General features: G+C 37.1%; 1 protein-coding gene across 1 annotated transcript in view; it reads right to left on the reverse strand.

Annotated features, from left to right (window-relative positions):
* Nucleotides 1–21722, reverse strand: part of LOC107599217 (extracellular matrix protein FRAS1-like) — a 127503-nt gene that overhangs the window by 34701 nt on the left and 71080 nt on the right. Inside the window, exons 17-29 of the mRNA XM_016290751.1 lie at nucleotides 20911–21051; nucleotides 20658–20801; nucleotides 18563–18718; nucleotides 16868–17014; nucleotides 15740–15886; nucleotides 13084–13224; nucleotides 11880–12020; nucleotides 11575–11715; nucleotides 11178–11448; nucleotides 9913–9997; nucleotides 3311–3470; nucleotides 3030–3205; nucleotides 1654–1770 (exon numbers count right to left, since the gene is read on the reverse strand). Of these exons, the coding sequence (XP_016146237.1) occupies nucleotides 1654–1770; nucleotides 3030–3205; nucleotides 3311–3470; nucleotides 9913–9997; nucleotides 11178–11448; nucleotides 11575–11715; nucleotides 11880–12020; nucleotides 13084–13224; nucleotides 15740–15886; nucleotides 16868–17014; nucleotides 18563–18718; nucleotides 20658–20801; nucleotides 20911–21051 (1967 nt within the window). The remainder of the gene's footprint in view (nucleotides 1–1653; nucleotides 1771–3029; nucleotides 3206–3310; nucleotides 3471–9912; nucleotides 9998–11177; nucleotides 11449–11574; nucleotides 11716–11879; nucleotides 12021–13083; nucleotides 13225–15739; nucleotides 15887–16867; nucleotides 17015–18562; nucleotides 18719–20657; nucleotides 20802–20910; nucleotides 21052–21722) is intronic.

Here is a 21722-nt window from a genome sequence, read left to right on the forward strand (position 1 = left end):
TTAAAATAAGTGTTTTAAATTTTTTGAAAGTAAATTGTCTTTTTTTTTTTTAAACCACAATACAAGTTTTTTTCAGGATTCTTTGAAAGAATAGCATTTATTTAAAATATATTTTTTGTAACAATGTAAACAATTTAATGTGTCCTTGCAAATTAAAAGTATTAAAGGGGTCCTATTATGCTTTTTCAACTTTAGTTAGTCTGTAATGTTGCTGTTTGAGCATAAAAAAGATCTGCAAAGTTACAAAGCTCAAAGTCCACTTCAAAAGGAGATATTTTATTTAACAGAAATCACTTTTCAAAAACTACAACGAACGACTCGTTTGGACTACAACGCATATTTTCAGGGATTTGTGATATCACAAATACTGATGAATGTCATGAGACATGGTTGAGCTGCACTAGAGAAGGCAACGAGTGTTGTCACTATGTCGGCGACACGCTAGCTTTCCCAAGGCAGACGAACTTAGAGTGCTTACAATCATCCGGGTTTATATTGCGCTCAAATTGATTTGATTTTGACGCAATATTTACACTGAAGCTCGCAGGCTATGGTAAGGGGTATGACATTTCCCAACCAGGTGCCGAGTGCTGCCAATCACAACACACACTGGCCCAGCTAACCAATCACAGCATATTTCGTATTTCATTTAATACAGGAACTATTCAAACAAGTAGAAATATTTTAGACGCAAAGTCGGCAACACCAAAGCTCCAAAAGTATCAAAAAATGTAAAAATTAAAAAAAAAATTTTGATACTTTTGGAGCTTTTGGTGTTGCCGACTTTGCGTCTAAAATATTTCTACCCTATATTTCTCACCATTAAACTGGGGAATGAGAAAGTATTTTAACAAAGGAAAAACAAAACTTGACTAAGAAGACGTTTCAATTAAAAAACAGGTTCAATACTCTAAATGTTAACTAAAATCTAACATGACATAATTATTCAGTCTTTTCATGCCCTGCTGTTTGAATCTTACAGTGATCTGCAGGTCGGCTCCAGGCGAGAGCTGAGGCAGGCCGGGGGTCTGAGGCATCACTCCTATAGTGAAGGTCTGTGCATCACCCAGAGTCTCTGGATAGACCTCACTTGAAACCTGCCAGCAAAAGCCGCTAGCTTTCCCAAGGCAGACGAACTTAGAGTGCTTACAATCATCCGGGTTTATATTGCGCTCAAATTGATTTGATTTTGACGCAATATTTACACTGAAGCTCGCAGGCTATGGTAAGGGGTATGACATTTCCCAACCAGGTGCCGAGTGCTGCCAATCACAACACACACTGGCCCAGCTAACCAATCACAGCATATTTCGTATTTCATTTAATACAGGAACTATTCAAACAAGTAGAAATATTTTAGACGCAAAGTCGGCAACACCAAAGCTCCAAAAGTATCAAAAAATGTAAAAATTAAAAAAAAAAATTTTGATACTTTTGGAGCTTTTGGTGTTGCCGACTTTGCGTCTAAAATATTTCTACCCTATATTTCTCACCATTAAACTGGGGAATGAGAAAGTATTTTAACAAAGGAAAAACAAAACTTGACTAAGAAGACGTTTCAATTAAAAAACAGGTTCAATACTCTAAATGTTAACTAAAATCTAACATGACATAATTATTCAGTCTTTTCATGCCCTGCTGTTTGAATCTTACAGTGATCTGCAGGTCGGCTCCAGGCGAGAGCTGAGGCAGGCCGGGGGTCTGAGGCATCACTCCTATAGTGAAGGTCTGTGCATCACCCAGAGTCTCTGGATAGACCTCACTTGAAACCTGCCAGCAAAAGCACACACACCCATGCATGAATAGACATTTATAAATTAAACAGATACCACCGTAAACATGCACACGTTCCCACTAGAAAATATAATCTGTCTAAAAAATGTATTTAAACATTTCCGAGACAATAATTGGCAATCATTAATGTACTACATAACTAAAATCACTCTCAATATACATATTATTCTTGAGGTATTTAAATAAATCTGTCATCAATTCTAATACAAGTTTATTTCAACAGTGACATCTTGAGCAGACACCTAACAAATAGGCTGAAGCACTTCACGGTCACAGAAACACCCCTGAGGATATAAACTAAACTGTGTCGAACCATTAAAAGTCTAATCTTATTTAATGAAGTCGTGGCGCAGGGTGCAGCCTTAGGCAAGACGAGAGGAGAAAAGAACAAGAAGAAAAAGTAATTTTCTCGAGGATGACAAAAAACTGTTGTGTCAAGAGTCATTAGGGGTTTAAGCTGATGAATTGAATGTGACTGAATGTCCTTTAATGCTGCTTACACTGATTTGAAACTGGATTTGAAGACAAATTAGCTCATTTATACCCAAGTAATGCAGTGAGGCTGGTGAAGGAGAAGTAGGACAGATGGACAAATTGGCCTAAGAGTGTGAAACAGAGCTGAAGTAAAATGGAGAAAATAGTCCAATAGTGCGAGAGAGGAACAATGTGTTTATCTCTCTAAGAGGTTTGTGTTCGCTTCGTGCATCACTTGTAACAGGAGATACGCTAATCTAAAAGTCTGATGTTGTGTGTCTGAGAGAGAAAGAAAAGTTCTGTTCAGTTTGGGGTTGGCAGGATTTTTTTATCATGCTTTTGAAATCAATTTTGTGCATTCATGTTATCAAAAATACAGAAAAACTAATATTGTGAAATACTATGACAAATTATTGTAATAAATACCGTAATAAATATTATTATTACTCAAACTTTTGTCTGGTGCTTTGAGCATGAAAAAGAGTTTAACAGTGACTGGTGGATGTGTGTTTGATGAAAGGTAATGATTTTTGTTTTAAGTGGGCCAATCAACAGAAAACACCCTAATGAAACAGAGTAGAACTTCTACCGAACCCCTGTCATTAATTAAATGCATATCAATATATAACACATAAAGAACTATTTCTAACAAGCCAGAAGTCAAGTGACACCTATGGCTCTACATACTCAGCCGAAGGGCTCTTGTCAACACAACAGTATTTGCCTCATGTTAAATTTAATGCTCACTGTGTGTGTCTCACCTGAAACTGAAAAGTGTCTCTCTGTGTAGCGGATCCATAGTGTCTGTACCAGACAGTCCCTTCATTAACATCTTGCTGTGTAAATGAGCTGGTTGGTGTGGTATCTTGACCATCTGGGAAGGACTGCCATGCCTCCACAGGACCATCAGCAGGCATAGACACCAGCACAATCTCTCCTAGACACATAAATCACATTTTACCCTAGTTCATGGCACTGAATTGAGTTTAGAAAGAAAAACAGACATTGAGTAAGGAATGCTGGAGACAGATGATGATGATACCATATTTGGGCTGTCCGCTCTCAGAATGAATGGTGTACAGGATTTCAGAGTCACTGGTTCCCTGGAATTGAGCATTGAGGCACTTCTTAGACAGCTGTACCATTCCTCCCTCCCTCACCCAGGTCTTGGGCACTGAACGCAGGTGAGGAGTCAAGCCAACCTACAGGGAAACCATAATGCACCGTTAAGATTAATGGCATGTTTATTTCAAACCATAACAGCTTGTACCTTATAATAAAGTTAAGGTTATAGACAACAATTCAAAGGTAGATTTTTTAAATGTTTTTGAAAGATGTCACTTCCTCTCACCAAGGGCTGCATTTGCTTGATGAAATTTAAAAAAAAATAGTAATATTGTGAATTATTATTAATAAACTGTTTTCTATTTTAATATATTTTAAAATGTAAAAGTCTTTAGTGTCACAGTCTAAAGAAATAATTAGAGTATGATGATTTGCTGTTATAAAGAAACAGTTATTAATATCAGTATTAAAAGCAGCTTATTAATAGTTTTGCGGAAACTGTGATATACAGCTTGAAATTAAATTGGTACAAAAGATTTCTAGGTAACACATATTCACTATTAACTTAAGACTTTTCCCTCAATAAACTGCTAATTTGCTGCTTATTAATACAGTAGTAAGGTAGTTGTCAAGTTTAGGTATGGAGTAGGACTAATGTCATGCAGAATAAGGCATTCATATATGCTTTATAAGTACTAATAAACAGCCAAAATGCTAGTAATATGCATGTAATACGCAACTACTTAATAGAGAGAACTGGTCCTTAAATTAAAGTGTTACCGATTTCTAAGTAAAAGTATTCATTTCTTAAAAGAGTGTACCAACTTCAAACTTTTTTACAAAGTTTACCAATAGGCTGAAGTTGTTGCAGTGGTTTAATCATTATAAAACCACAAGATGATGTTTTTATTGCATTTTACATTGAGAAACATCAATGCCACAATACATTGAGAAACATCAATGCCACAATACATTGAGAAACATCAATGCCACAAGAAGATCACAAAGACACATGTTAATCATACATACTCCGCTATCGCTATGCCAGGAATCTTTAGATCCTAACAAGGCTCTGAACATCCCTACGCTAGCTGAGGAGCTGATTGTAGTGAATAAGATAATCTGCTTCACAGATAATCAAAGACCTTCAAGGACGTGGGGAGATGAAAGCTCCGATTCACAGAGGAAACATCTTGGCACCCTTCCACCACCTTCCTGCTGATCCTGATCACCTCTCTGAGAGCGGGATGGATTTATAAAGCGAGGTGTTCACGGAAGAGTTCACTCATAGGTCAAAACTATAGTCTGTTTCTAAAGAGTCTCACAATTTAATTCAGAGTTTTGCTACATTTCATGTAGTGAAAACTTTTTTTGCCGGTGTAACCTACTGTACTCAGGTTGATCCATTCATTTTACGTAACATTTCCAACTTCAATCGGAATTTGATGTTACCACATGAAACCATTTTTTAGGTTACTTGATAAAACATATTGTACAGTGACAGTGATAACTGGCAATGTTTCTTTCTTTCTTCCTTTACAAATGCTAGTAATATGCATGTAATACGCAACTACTTAATAGAGAGAACTGGTCCTTAAATTAAAGTGTTACCGATTTCTAAGTAAAAGTATTCATTTCTTAAAAGAGTGTACCAACTTCAAACTTTTTTACAAAGTTTACCAATAGGCTGAAGTTGTTGCAGTGGTTTAATCATTATAAAACCACAAGATGATGTTTTTATTGCATTTTACATTGAGAAACATCAATGCCACAATACATTGAGAAACATCAATGCCACAATACATTGAGAAACATCAATGCCACAAGAAGATCACAAAGACACATGTTAATCATACATACTCCGCTATCGCTATGCCAGGAATCTTTAGATCCTAACAAGGCTCTGAACATCCCTACGCTAGCTGACGAGCTGATTGTAGTGAATAAGATAATCTGCTTCACAGATAATCAAAGACCTTCAAGGACGTGGGGAGATGAAAGCTCCGATTCACAGAGGAAACATCTTGGCACCCTTCCACCACCTTCCTGCTGATCCTGATCACCTCTCTGAGAGCGGGATGGATTTATAAAGCGAGGTGTTCACGGAAGAGTTCACTCATAGGTCAAAACTATAGTCTGTTTCTAAAGAGTCTCACAATTTAATTCAGAGTTTTGCTACATTTCATGTAGTGAAAACGTTTTTTGCCGGTGTAACCTACTGTACTCAGGTTGATCCATTCATTTTACGTAACATTTCCAACTTCAATCGGAATTTGATGTTACCACATGAAACCATTTTTTAGGTTACTTGATAAAACATATTGTACAGTGACAGTGATAACTGGCAATGTTTCTTTCTTTCTTCCTTTACCTTTTCCTTTCCCTTTTGATTTAGAGATCAAAGTGGTGGAGAATGTGGGTATTTGAGGTCTCCGGGCCACATCAAATCAAGGATCATTCCCCAGTGCTGACCAATTACATGAATCAAGGACTACAAACACCAATTGACTTCTCTTAAAAAGGCTAATTGAAAGTCAGCTTCCTTTTTTTATTCCTGTCATCATTGCAGAAATTCACATACTGTATTAAAGATCTTTTGAAATCAGAGAACTTGCTCCCAAAGCCAAAGCCAAAGCCAACAGGTCATTAACCCACAGTCGTCATGTTGCCTTCTCAGCCTTCACCTCTTTCTGCTCTCATCACCTTCGTGTTGTGGATGTGACGTGACCTTTCCACTCACTGGTAGTTGTGTGAGCGCAATAGACTGTGATCCAACTAATAAAAACGATGTGCTATTGATCTGCAAACAGAGTGTTTACTGCGAAAGAGGGCTTCCATTAGTCAAAAGCCGCTTAGGATGGTAGATAACAGACTGCAGCAGGGAACAAGGCAGGTGTAATCGGATGACACTACAGAGAGATATGTGGATAAGGGTCTATGGAAGTGGGGACAGAGCTTGAAAAGCAAACAAAGTGCTGAAATCTGTCTAGACATCAGCAGGCTAAGGGCATGTCAAATAGTCAGGAAGGGGTCATTTCAAGCATAAATGGGGTGGTGATGGTTGTAAAAGTGTGTATGAATGGAGAGAGGTATGAGATGGTATTCATGAAAAACACTTTATGCACTGCAGTCTAGATCACAGAATCTATCCATTGTGTCTCAATGCATCTGCACTGTGAGAATTTTTTTGCAAAATTGTATCCTTTGTGGTACTTATCATATTGCTACCATATCTACAGGGTACATATTAGTACCTTAAGGTATAAATATGATCCTGTGAAAAAACAGACCCCAACAGCGCACTATAAAAGGGGTAATCTGTAACCGAATTTGAGCTGTTTCTAGCTTAAAACCCTTTAAAGAGGGGGTTTCAAACCCAAAATATTAACCCCACCTGCAAGGGATTTCCTTCTAAAATTATAACTGAAGCTACATAATTTCTTGTATAAATAACCATGCGGGTGCTGGATGCTGGGGCCTATCTCTGCGTCTCGGGCTGAAAGCATGTATTGCTGGTGATTTTTATTATTGCTGGTGATTTCAACCATGCCAATCTGAGAACAACTCTCCCCAAATTTTATCAAAATGTTACTTGCCCCGACAAGAGGAGACAATACTCTTGATCATGTTTATACAAACATCCCTGATGCTTACAAAGCAACTCCCTACCCCCACGTTGGACAATCTGATCACCTCTCCCTGTTCCTGCTAACCAAATACACCCCAATCATTAAACGTGTGAAACCCACTGTGAGGGCTGTTAAAGTTTGGCTGGAAGAAGCAGACTCTTCACTACAGCAGGAGTTCCAGAACACAGACTGGAATTTGTTTGCTTCTCGGGCCACACTGGACTCCCACACAGATGTTAATACCTACACCAGCTCTGTTCTGCATCATATCAACGAATGTGTTGGCAAGGTAACCACCCATAAAATAATTAAAATGTACCCCAATCAGAAACCCTGGATGACCAAGGAAATCCGGCTCCTACTGAAGGCACGTGACACTGCTTTCAAATCTGGTGACCGTAAAGCCTACAGCTTATCCAGGTCCAATCTGAAGAGGGGAATTCAATCTGCTAAATACAACTACAAACTGCGCATTGAGGACCGATTTAAAAACAACGACCCTCGGCACATGTGGACAGGCATCCATGCCCTCACAAACTATAAACCAGCAAACAGCTCACCCCCAACTAGCAATGCCACCTTCCCTGATGAACTGAACAACTTTTATGCTCGCTTTGATCGTGGAAACACAGAACCCCCCATCAAAGCTGTGCTCACATCTGACGACCTGCCGCTCACACTTTCCACCCGTGATGTGTGCTCCACCTTGCGTAAGGTGAATGCACATAAAGGTGCCGGCCCTGACGGCATCCTTGGCCGAGTGCTTAGGGCCTGTGCAGAACAGCTGACAGGTCTTCACCAACATTTTCAACCTCTCTTTGGCCCAAGCCATTGTGCTTGACTACTTTAGCTCAAATGAAAGACAAGATGTGTGAAAATGAGAGAAATGGAAGGCTGCATGTCGATTTGATGCATTTGAGGTCCAAATGGAACTCACATGGACACAAATGGATACAAATGCTGTTAGAATCCAACCTTAATTTATCTATCGTGAATTCATTCTTCTATTTTTGGCCTAATTTATAGTCAAAGAACAGAGATGGTAAATGCTGCAGGCAGATTCGAACTTGTGTTGTCCACATCAGTACCAAAGCATTTAATGCGCAATACGCTTTTTGTTTAAAGCGATTTACACTAATGAACATCTATTAGGTTGCTGCTGCACAGAGCTGTGGAAAAAAGCAGGCCATTTTTGTTTACCACATCACTCCCTGTTCCCTACACAAGAGTAAACGGTTTATTTTCAAAAGACAATCTTTTCCCTCAGGGAGGGATTATTGCATTTTTTTTACTCTATTTCTCTTATAGGAATAGATTTGATGTCCTTACTCTCTCTTCGCTTTAAGATACAGGTTCTATATTTCAGCTTTAACTGCTCATTTAACAGCAGGAAGTGATCTGACGTCTTGAGCTGCTGTTATCAGCCCATGAGGGGCAGGAATGTATTTTGGGTGTTATTTGTTGCAATGACATCCATTCGATTTCTGTCGGGGAGCTTGGGTTTCTCTCTCTGTATGTGTGTGTGTGTGTTCATTGGGCTGGTGGAGGTCAGACAGCAAGACACAGGCAGTTCTCTGGAGACTGTATCTATGAAGTGTAACTAAAAGCTGCAGAGGAATAAGCAATACACAGAGAGTGCAAGATAGAATGGGAAGAGATACTGGCTCAGTATGAGCTATAATGCTCTCCTCAGGGTGAGGATAATGGCCAGTAAATCTGTGTTAAGGATGTGGACTATGGGTGTAAGCAAAGACGAGTATATGGCAGAGAGTTCCAATTTTACATAGGCAAAATAATAACTTTTCGAAAACCATACATTTTTGATAAAGGAATTGTGACACTCAATATGGTGACTACAGGAATTGAATAATGTTATGAAGACGTCCATTGAGTACTTTGTCCTCTATAGGCACCTCTAGGCATCAGTAGACGTTTGGACAGCATTGACTTTTCATGTAAAGATGTGTGTTTAAATTCATTCATTCATTTATCAATTTTTGGAGCAGACAGTGAAGGACAAGCTGCCAACTCAAATGCCCAGCGTACATGGGAAGACTTGCATATTGGAACAGTATTGTTTCAAAAGCATCACAACTGGATATTTCATGAAGTTAGTTACGAACCTGCTAAGGGTGTTTGAGCTGAAATCCAGGCAAAGACTGACCACTTTAGATAAGCTAAAATATACGATTTTAATTTGTTTACCTTTTTTGGGCACTACATAATTGCTTTGAGTGAGTTTATTATTACTCTAAAATGTGTGAAATAAATATATGTGGGCAATTAAGATTTATGAAATGCTCATTCAGAATATTCCAACTTCATTAACATTAGAACAAGGTTACTCCTTTGCATACAAATATGTGACCCTGGACCACAAAACCAGTCTCAAGTCATTGGGGTATATTTGTAGCAATAGCCAAAAATACATTGTATGGGTCAAAATGATAGATTTTTCTTTTATGCCAAAAATCATTAGGACATTAAGTAAAGATCATGTTCCATGAATATATTTTGTAAATTTCCTATCGTAAATATATCAAAATTTAATTTTTGATTAGTAATATGCATTGCTAAGAACTTCATTTGGACAACTTTAAAGGCGATTTTCTCAGTATTTAAATTTTTTTGCACCCTCAGATTCCAGATTTTCAAATAGTTGAATCTCGGCCAAATATTGTCCTATTCTAAAATACCATGCATCAATGGAAAGCTTGTTTATTCAGCTTTCAGGTGATGCATAAATCTAAATTTGGAAAAACTGGCCCTTATGACTGGTTTTGTGGTCCAGAGTCACATATGAAATAATTAATGCAATTATTAGTAAATGAGACCATAAGTCCTCACAGACTCCCATCTCCTTTTTGTTTTATCTGTCTTGTGACTGCAGAATGAAGCTCCATTACTCAGCGTTCTTAAACAAGATGTGTTTGTGTGTGCATGTGTTTACCTGCTGGGAAAGCGCCTGCACAGGAACACTCTGAGGCTGAGAGAACAGCTGAGGATCTGCTGCCCTTAACATGAACTGCCCACTTCTGCAAAACAAGCCAACATTACACTGCTGTAAATAGATTCAAGGATCTAAATAACGAGTCAGGGTTTGCCTACATTTTTCTACAAAACCTGAAATCATATATACTGTGGGGCTAAGCAGAAAAAAAACAGCTTGATAAACATATTAAATAATGTCTCACTGTTGAAATAACCACAGCAAATAATGTCTTAATGAAAATTATTAGCTCAGTCTCTAAACAATGCAAGTCGATGGGAAGTAATAGTTTTCATTTCACATTGTGACAAAAACAAACGTGTGTCTGTGTGTAAAGTGGACGAAAACAACAGAAAAAGACACAATAAATAAAAGACTCAGAGAAGCAAAAGACAGAGACCAAAATTACAAAAAGACTGAGTGGCTTTTAAAGAGAAATGATTAAGACTGAAAAACTGATACATTTGGGAAAAAGAGGGATGAGGAATAAAATAGGAGCGAGAGGGCACACAGATCACTTGTTAATTAAACCACAGAGCAGAAGGAATCGAGAGGAGCTATTAAGGAGATAAACTGTGAGAAAGGTGAGAGAAAACTGAAGGTCAGCAGTCAGTCTGACTTAGTGACTGCCACACGATCACCACAAATGCTGTGGCTTATGAGCACTGTGGAGTGTGTGTGTGTGTCCTGTCAAACGCCTCACCAACTTCACCGAGGTAATTAAAGCTAATGACTAGTGCACACTACACAAAATCAGTCCATCCCCCAAAACACACACTCTCGACACCCCCTCGCCTTAATATAAGGTCATTTTACTCCTATACGGCATCTGATTATCCAAAATCTGTCTGTCTAAGCAAAAATGGGCCATATCCCACAGGAAATGAGGAACAGAGATGCCACCTAAAGTGGCATTTCAGGAGATGAGGAATGAAATGTTAAACATGAACTATAAATAGTGAGTAAACAATATATAATGAATGATTGTACACTTCCATATATCATATATACTGAAGACAATATACTTCACTCACTCTCAGACAGCATGAATGCACTGTAATGCTGTTAATGAGAGTAATACACTGTAATGCTATCGGTGATCGAGGACATATTGCTTGGTCTACTTTTGAATCATTATGTTTTTAATGACTTCTGAACGTAAAATAAATTTCCTGGGGAAACAACCCTGGATTTATTCCATCACTCCAGGTTACACACATACTCACTTGGGCTGCTCTTTGTCATGAATGAAGCGCACAACTCTACGTTTGAGCTGAGTAAAGGTGAAAGTGTCGTCTCTGCCCAGTGCTCTCTCTCTGTCATTCTCCAGGACCACGAGATGCCCGTTACTGGCTGGCTGAATGAGCTGGAGCAACATGCTCTCTAATTGGCTATCTGCATCCTTGATTGACACGAGTGCTGGATCCAGAGGCTTAACTCCACCAATAGGTACCAGCAGAGAGCCATTGATGTAAAGAGATGGAGCGCGGCTGTTTGCTGAAGAAACAAAAGGGATGCGATGTTCAAACACTCCTACAGTCTTAACAGTATTAGAAATAAGAATTTTACACAATCCTGGCTATAAAAGCATTCATTTCTATCAAATATGTGAAGTTAGGTTACCATGGCAGGCTCTTGTTTTGGGGTCAGCATAGTATCCATGACCACAGTCCAGGATGCACTGCCCACCCTTCAGGAAGGAGTTCTCAGCACAGACATGGCACCCACCTGCACTCACACACTCCAAGCAACCAGCTGAGCATGCTAGGAAATAATAGCAGACAATCTGTCATCAGATTCAGGTAGGACACGAGAGGGAACTGCATCACACCATACTGAGCGCCTCTAAAATGAGCAGGCATTACCATTTAAAATGGGCAATCTAGGCAGTCACGATCACTCTCCCAGACCAGATTCACAGCACTCACCATTGCACTGACGGGTCGAGACATCTAGAAAGTAGCGCTTGCCACATTCCAGCACACAGTGCCCGTTCAATACGGCATATGGCAGCTGGCAGCGTTGGCATCGGCCATGGACCTGGCACTGCTCGCAGTGTTCATCACAGCCTGTTCATAGAAAGAATAAGGGAGAGAAAGGCTGAAGACAAGAAATTTGATTTATATTTAATGAGATCCCAGTTTTCGTCTATCACTTTTAGGGTTGCAAAGGGGTGGAAAATTTCCGGTAAACTTCCTGGAAACTTTCCAAAAATCACTGGAATATTCAAAAAAATTATTTCTGGAATGTTTCCGAAATTTACTGGAAATTTTCCACCTTTTTGCAATCCTAATCACTTTACATACTGCAATTTTTTTTTTATTTACTGTTTAAAAAGTTTGGGGTTGGGAAGATTTAGCATCTTCAGTGTCACATGATCCTTCAGAAATCTTTCTAATATGATGATTTGCTGCTAAAGAAACTTTTCTTAATATTAACCATGTTATAAACAGTTGTGATGCTTAATATTTTTTGGAAACAAATACTGCACATTTTTTCCCAATTCCTTGAATAGAAAGTTTATTTGGAATATAAATCTTTCGTAAGATTACAAATGTCTTTACTGTCACTTTTAATAAATTTTGCAAGTCCTTGCTGAATAAAAGTATTTATTTATTTGAAAAATCTTGCTGACCCCAGACTTTTACATTTATAATGCAAAATATATTACATCATTACTAATATTACTATTATAATGCATTTATAAAACATTAAAAATACATTTTAAATAAATGTAGTTTCCTCTTGCATTCTGCTAAACTGCTTTAGTATTAGTGAGTTAAATACTACATGCTACAATAACTGGATAATAATTAAAATTCACTTATTGACCTATTGATATCTAAGACTGAAGAAAGTGAATTTTAAGTAAGAGTCAGGAGCTTCTTCAATGCAGTCCATAACTACAACATTGCTGATAGACTTGTCTTTCAGTCTCATTTGAAATCAGCCCATTAAAGTGCCATTAAACCTTGGCTATAGCACAGCGACTGATGTTGGCACTATACAGAAGACATTAGAGGGCCCCAACTGTGACAACTGACTGAGAGATTGAAATGTCAAAGTTTATTGAGCTGGAAAATTGATTGGTTGGACTCATAATGAAGGTTGTTATTTTTGTTGATGACTGACTCAGACATCTCTCAGCATCCTGGTAGAATCCCAGTGAGCATCCTGGCACACAAATGCCATCCTGCAGGACGTATCCCTCCATGCACTGCAGACAGTCACTACGCAGGGGTCCGCGGCACGCGTTACAGCTCCAGTCGCATTCTGAGAGAAACAGAGCGAAAGAGAGAGTGAGTGGGAGGGATATAGAACGAAAATATAATGAATTGGAGTTTGATTGAGGAAGACAGTAAAATAAGAGCAAATGAAAAAAGAAAAAAGGCCACGAGACAGTGATAAGAGAGCATGAAAGAAACTAGATTTGCATGTGTTGAAGAAAATACCAGCGCTTCCGAGGAAATGCATGATAAAGACCAATCACTTTCAATTCATTATGTAAATTCCAACAACATTATTGCATGCAGGAATGGAGAACTTTTTAGAAATGCTAATTAATAAAGCAATACGCCACGAGAGGCTGTGTGTTATAGTGATTATACTGTGAGTAAAGTGAAGTGCTTAAGTACCCCACACATTTGTTATTATAACGCAAGTAGTGACAGATCTTTTCTTCCGCACTGAACAAGATTATTAAAAAAGAAAAAAGAGTGGGAACTTTGTTCTATCTGTAAGTTGCCGATTGGATGGAGGCAGATCTAAATATGAGTTACCAGTCAATTATAAGGAACAGTTGGGTTTAAGTGGATTAGAGAAGTCCGGTATATGTCAACAGAGAGATGTATTTCATTTCACTGGAATGACATTTTAATTAAAAGTTAATAGGCCAAAATTTGCTTTAAAAATAACACATATACATTAATAAGATCAATAAGATGCATTGAGAAAATAGACAGGATGAATTTTCATTAACATTATACAAAAGATATCAATGAACATTAAATAGTTACATTTATTATGTATAATGAATAAACAGTTTGTCCACCAAGTAAAATAGTCCATTAGTCTAACTAAAAGCTGTTTACAGTTAACAAGGCAGTAACTTAATATTGAATTAACACGTGTCATTTAAAAACCACTTTAACACAGCTCATCTAATCAGAATGGACCATTCTTTTTAATTGACCTTTCTTTTTATAAAACTATTTATAATTAATCATAATTTGATAGCTGTTACTTTACTGTTGATTTTAGCACGGTTGGAAAACTGTATTGACCAATTAAAAGCCATTAACACAACAATACATTTTACAAGGGACATTTTATTTTAGGAATTTAATGTTAAATGTGTTAAACTATGACATTTATGAAAACCAAAAACAGACAGTGCACCTAAGGCTGAAATTACCTGAAAAACCAAGCTTGAATAGTGTCTGTACAAAAAAGAAATATGAGGAATTTCAATATGCTGCTCGACTTACAATGAGAAAGAGAGACCATGTTTCAGTTCTCAAATCATCTATTAAAGAGAGTGCTAGCTGACCATTTGATAACTCACTTGCAGACCTCCGCTCTCTAAATCAGCTCAGCTCATTAAAAAGCCCCATCACGCTCTTTCTGTGCTCTATCTATATAACCCCATCATCTCTCCCCTCATTTACCAAACCATCCTCCCAAAATATTTCAAACATTTAACTGAAAAGAACAGTGGCTAACATCATTTAACACTACATCCAATTCAGACCTCTGTGATGTCCATAAAAGCAGCTCATTTGTCCTTATGACATTTAAACTATGTCCTTCTTTCACATTACCCATCCATAAAGACACAAACAACAATGATGTGTTGCATTATTAAAGTGCTCCCTCCAAATACTGTCAAGGTAACCTTCATTCCCTGTACTGCAGGGGTAAACATGCCAATAAAGCATTCATATGCCCACTATTATTGTCTCTCTTTCTGCTTCACTCGAGATCACTCACACACACATCCAAAAACTCAAGGGACAAAAACTAATCTCCACAGTATCTCCTTTTGATCTCCGCTGCAAATCCCATCAAAATGAAAGAAATGTCTCACGGTATGGGGTCTATGTTCAACATCCAAATCCCAAACCACATCGTATTAAGATCTGAACACACTCACAATTATTAACAAAAAAACAATCTTCTCTGCAATTACTCTTGCTATCATCTCCACAGTAATCTTCTATGAAATATACTTGACCTTAATTACTAGAAAACGGATACATCCTATTTTTCCCTGCTGTTATGTGTGAGTATGTATGTATGATACACCATGTATCATACACTTGCCAACTTTGTATGTGATTACAGAGAAAAACTGGGCATCACTATAACGACTTTCAAGTCATTCTGAACACAACAAACTCAAGAAGAAACTTGCGCCTTGTTGCTAGGAGACACGTGACAAATGAAAACAATATGTGTTCTAAAATCGCCTCAAAATATCAAACATGTTTGATCCTCCGTCTGGATGAACTCCAAAAAAAGTCTGGGTCCATCATACACTATGACCTTCTGAGAGATCTGTGTAGTGAATTCCAGCCTTTCTATGATGAACGCTTAAGGTCTATGAAGCACCAAAAAAGAACTTGGCTTCTGAGCAGTACAAAAGAAATAAATACAACAAACATACACACGAAAGAATCAGTGAAACAGAAACAGTGTAGTTTAACAATGCAGGAAGGAAATGAGGGGTAGTTTGTAGTCTAAATGAATATTATTCCATGTTTAACAGTGAAACCAGGCTGAGACTCACCTCTGCATGTGCGCGTGGTGGTGTTAAGATAATACTGATGAGCACAGCTCTCATACTGACACTCCCCAAACAGAAGAACTTTAGCTGGATCACTACATGATGTGCACACACCCGCCATCTCACAGCTCAGACACTGAGCGTCACACACTGAAACACACACAATAATCATTTAATCAATACTTATCTGTCAGATGCACATTAAAGGGGTCATGAACTTTGTACTGTTCTCTGAGGTCCACTTTTAATGTTATCAACATTTTGTACATCAAAAAACATTATAATTTAGAAATAATTTTCTGTCCTGTTTTGATCCCCCTCATCAGAACGCTCTGTTTGAATAGGCATGGCACATTGTAGACTCGGAAGTAAACGCCCACCGCTATGATTGGCTAACAGTTGTGTATGTTTGACAGCCTACATCCTTCACAGATGGACACTGCTGTGATTTAGGTTAAAAACACATAAATACTAAGTACATATCAAACGATCTGTAATAACAGTTAAAGCAATAGTGACCACATTATAAAAACAGTTACTCACTGTTGGATCCAATATAGTTAGCACAGCATCGTCTTTTAGTTTCAATCTTTCAAATTGTGCCTTGTTTGTAAACAAATCCGCGGTAAAATGACATGAACAAAAGACCAAGTTTTTACTGACGCAGTTCGGCACTTCATTAAAAAAAGTTAATCCACTCTTTCCTAATGTTGGGATCAGAAGGAAGGCGATGCAAAAGACTGTTTTTCCACAACTTGGCACTGCACAGTGTCTTGTCTTTGGAGTCATGCTTATCGTTTGATTTCTGCATAGACCTGCGTTTGCCTTTTGTTATTTGCACTACGTGTCAATTGGTGGGCGGGGCTAAACAGGCAGCGATGTAGAAGCAGGCGTTGATTTTCTTCTGCGGAGGCAGTGTTTAACAACACTATTACATCATAGAGTGACACATTTCACACCTTGTCATTTTGCAGACTGGCTTCAATATAAGCTGTTTTTAGACTAATTAGAAAGTTTTGAGTTCTGAAAATTACAGGATGTTTTTACAGTACAGTGACCACTTATATGTCAAAAGATCAGGGGAATTTTGATTTCTCATTTCATGACACCTTTAAGTAAAGGTGTACTTACTTTGGCACACCCTGTTTTCATCAGCGTAATATCCAGTTGGACAGCGAGGGCTGCAGAGACCTGATGGGGCCAGAACCTCAGGGACCAAACAGGAAGTACAGGAGTGAGGACCATCCCCACTGCACTCCTCACAAGAAGTGTGACATTCTGGAGAACACAGGCACAGGACAGTAAGAATGATGACCAGATAATTAGGACAGTAAGAATTATGATAATGAGAATAAGATAATTATGTCAAATGTTTCTCAACTTTGGAAATATGATAAGTAAGTAAGGCTTCATTTACACCCTAATATAATACTATATTATGTTAAGGTGTACTATATATACACTGTAAATGGCTGTTGTATTTAATATGTATAAAAGATGCACATGATTGATTTAGACAGGACTCAGTTTTAGCAGATAAAGGTTACTTAAAACAATAGAAGCTTGAAAAATAGAGCAACACTTCTATTCATTTTGACATTTTAATCAGTGCTGTTGCCAAGGACATTTACGTTTCATGACAGTATTATAAAGACAGAAGACTTAAAAGGAATACTGTTGACATCCAGCACTTGAACTCAGAAATTTCCATTCACATATTACTTTAAATCTGCTGTCTACTTGCCATATCACCTTCAAACAGGCCAAAGACATGTGACAATGCTAAGTGCAAGTAAATTCCATTGCTGGTCTTTTGCCTTTAACGCACATAGTGTGTTATATATGCACATTCGCGTATAAACACTTTTGTGCACACACACACACACTCCCTTGATATCACCAAGCAATTAAAGAAGGTCATAACAGTTTATAGATCACATCAGCATCTTAAAAGATTCTACATTAAAGCCGAGCACTACATCACACTCCCTAATAAAAACAAATGCACCGTCTCATCTACACTGTCAGCAAAGGAGCCACTCTCAAAGCATCACAGGTAATTGCATCAGGGTTATGAAAACAGAGGCTCCGGCTATATTACATTGAGAGATCATGTAGAATGACAAACCAGTGTATAAAGAGGATGCTGGCACTGAGATTAGACGCTGTGTGTGTGACTGATGATGCTCAATATACATAATGAAACTCAATGCTGGAAATAAAGCAGCACACGTTTTTCTCAGAGGAAGACAGTTAGATGATGTTGAAAGATAAGAAAGAATTATCATCATGCGATGCAGATTAGGGTTGCACTTGAACGTACTTCCCTCTAAAATCAGTACAACCGTACAATTTACTGTTTGCTCAGAAGGCCTACTTTTCAGATTAATTTATGACTACATATAAATAGGCAATCTGAGAAACAACGCGAGCAAGTGGAGTTGTGTAAACACAGGAGCAGTGTAGCTCCATTACTCCCATTATTTATTCATAAAGATGTTTTAGATGTCATGTGAACATGTGAATTCCTAATTGTTACTAGAAAATAATGAAATCTGATTTCATGCATTAATCTTGCAGTTTGCAGCATCCATATTGCTATTGAATTATCTCACAAAATCACTGCAAATCACATTTGTTGCACATTATAATTTGGACACCAAATGATTTCCTATATATAAGTGACTCTAGAATAATAAATTTGATGTGTGTTATTGCTTGATCTAAGACTGTTCTGCATAATAATGCAGTGGATCATGTGTAGCCTGGTTGTGGGACTACGTTTCATTTTTTGCTCATTAGCTTTTTTTCCCCATTTTAACTTACTTTTGCAAGCTCCGTGCCACCGGTAGTATCTGGGTGGGCACTGTGATACACAGTGATCTCCCAGCAGCAGCATCCTGGGAACCTTACACCACAAACACACAGTGCCAAAGCCAGACTGCAGGTCTGCCACACACCGCTGGCATCCCTCCTCACACTCTGATAGAGAAACAAACAGACGGTGAGCGTACATTATTATGCATATCCATAAGAACATCCTGAACTGAAGAGAGGAAATGGAGGAAAAAAGATCTTATCAGATTCTTATCTTCAAAATGTTCTAAAGGTGTAAAAGTAAACACTGTGGTATCTGTATATCCTCTCTCACTCCTTATCAGCTGTGAGAGCAGACTGGCTTCATTGCCATGGACACGCTGAGGGCGCTGATAATAAAGAGATGTATATCAACCAGTGAAAATCTTCGTTGGCTCATTTCTCAGGCTGAGTGATAATATGTAGGCATGAGGCATCGGTACAGATTCTTTGAATTATACATATAGTTCATACTTTATTTACTCATATTACAAGATCTAAACAAAAAAGGAGGTCTGTGAAATGTTTCTGAGGAAAAGCAGTTACTCAAACAGTAAGAAGTGCTGCTGTAACCTTCAGCACATAATAAAAATAGGAGCTCTGACAAATTGTGAAAAAGAGAATAAGGTTATTTTAAATGTTCTTACATAGTAAACATACTGTATATTTCAACATGTTGACAATAACAAGTCATGGTAATTATTGTCTGTGGTTTTTCAGATAAAGTGCATATATTTTGAGACTTCAATGTCAAAGTCTTTCTGAACGATTCAACTAGCACTTTACAACAGCAAGGACATATTTACAGAACATAAACTGATATAAACATAAACTCATCCAAACTGAACCATTTCAATATCAGTCCTCAAGCTTCCATTTAGGAGCCTTTTACTGTTACATAAATCATCAAAGGTCACCTTATAACAAAACATCACAATACAGGTTTACACCAGTTTTAGAAAAGTGTCACATTAGACAGCACGCAGAATGATTTTAAATGGCCCATATTTTCTAAAAAGAGTGGTAACATATGCATAAATAGGTTTCATGAGGAAAAATGGATAACACTTTAGTATAGGGACTAATTCTCAATATTAACTAGTTGGTTATTAGCATGCCTATTATTAACATATTGGCAGTTAATTAGTACTTATAAAGCACATATTCTGCATGATCATATTCTACAACTCTAATCCTACCCAATACCTAAACTTAACAACTACTTTATTAACTATTAATAAGCAGCATATAAGGAGTTTATTGAGGCAAAAATCATAGTTAATGATTTGTTAATAGCGAGAACTGGACCTTGTGTAAAAATGTTTTCTTTTTTAAAGAATTTATTACTTTTATTAAGCAAGGATGCATTAAATGCATTAAACAAATGAGGCAGCAGAGATTTTTATAATGTTACAAAACATTTTTATTTCAAATAAATGCTGTTTGTTTCTTTTCAGATCAAATCAAAGAATTCTTTTAAAAAAGTATGAGTTTAGACATAAAATATCAAGCAACTGTTTCTTGCACACTAATCACTAAATCAACATATTAGAATGATTTTTGAGGATCATGTGAGATCATTTTAAATGTATTATTAAACACTCTATATCTCAATTTGCTCTTTTTATTTTGTTTGTGCCTGCTTTGACTGACAGTCACATTTATCTTCTAGTGTGGATAAGTGTAGACTTTCTCCACTTACTGCTTCCAATTTGTTTCCTCATGTTTACTGCACAAAACCTCCTCTCTTTATGAGACACAGACTGGTACTTCAGCCACATTTTATTAAAACCCAAATAACTGGATAACAGAATTAGCTAGTTTCAGAAATAAAACTGGCTCAGAGCACATTCGACAAAATAATTAACATATTTCCCCATTTACGTACTCTTGGCATTGACTTTACAACAATAGCTGACATGCCCTTTGAACACCAAATCCTTCCCTGAAGGCAAAATGCCCATTTGACACCTTAAACCAAGCTGGTGCAATGACTTGAGATCAAAGGTGTCGCCTGGAAGCATTTAAAGAATGTCTTGGTGATGGAAGATTGATTTTCACTCACCAATGCAGTAGCCCACAGCATTCAGGCACTGGCCCTCAGGGCAGCTGGTTCGGCAGTAGCCGTTATGGAGACTGGCGTGGGCTGGACAAGCAGAACAGTCAGCCTGAGACGGGCCCGTACACTCCTTACATGATGGATGACAGGCTGAAGGGAGACAAAAGAACTACATTATATTCATAAAATAATCTATTGAATTGTACTAATCCACAGGGACACAGCCTTCGGAACAGAACAGAATAACACCCAAAAACACCTTGGCAAGTACGGTCCTGAACATGGAAACCATTGGGACATTTATCGAGACACTGCCCTTGATGAAGGACACTGGGCCGTATACAGGAAGTACAATTCTGGAAACTTCTACCAGTGCAGCCTGAACATGAGATGTGACATTCTGAGAGAGAAAAACAGAAAGAAAGTGATATTAGTCACAGTCTTGTAAACAAACTCAAACTGTGTACCAGATACCCCAATAATATAATATAATATAATATAATATAATATAATATAATATAATATAATATAATATAATATAATATAATATAATATAATATAATATAATATAATATAATATAATATAATATAATATAATATAATATAATATAATATAATATAATATAATATAATATAATATAATATAATATAATATAATATAATATAATATAATATAATATAATATAATATAATATAATATAATATAATATAATATAATATAATATAATATAATATAATATAATATAATATAATATAATATAATATAATATCAAATAATATAATAAGCAATAAATACTTTTATACAGCAAGGATGCATTAAATTCATCACAGGTGTCAGTAAAGACTTTTACATTAATATAAAAGATGTATTTTTTGAATGAATGATTTTCTTTTGAACTTTCAGAATCAAAGGATCCTGAAGAAAATTTGTAATGGCTACTGAAAATTCAGCTGTGTCATTGCAGGAATAAATAAAAATGTTCAATTATATTAAAATAGATCTTTTATACATACTTCATAACGCTTTACTGTTTTGTAATCAAATAAATGCAGCCTTGTTGAAGGGATGTC

Source organism: Sinocyclocheilus grahami, unplaced genomic scaffold (genome assembly GCF_001515645.1).
Source record: "Sinocyclocheilus grahami isolate Dianchi unplaced genomic scaffold, SAMN03320097.WGS_v1.1 scaffold262.1, whole genome shotgun sequence".
Classification (NCBI taxonomy): domain Eukaryota; kingdom Metazoa; phylum Chordata; class Actinopteri; order Cypriniformes; family Cyprinidae; genus Sinocyclocheilus; species Sinocyclocheilus grahami.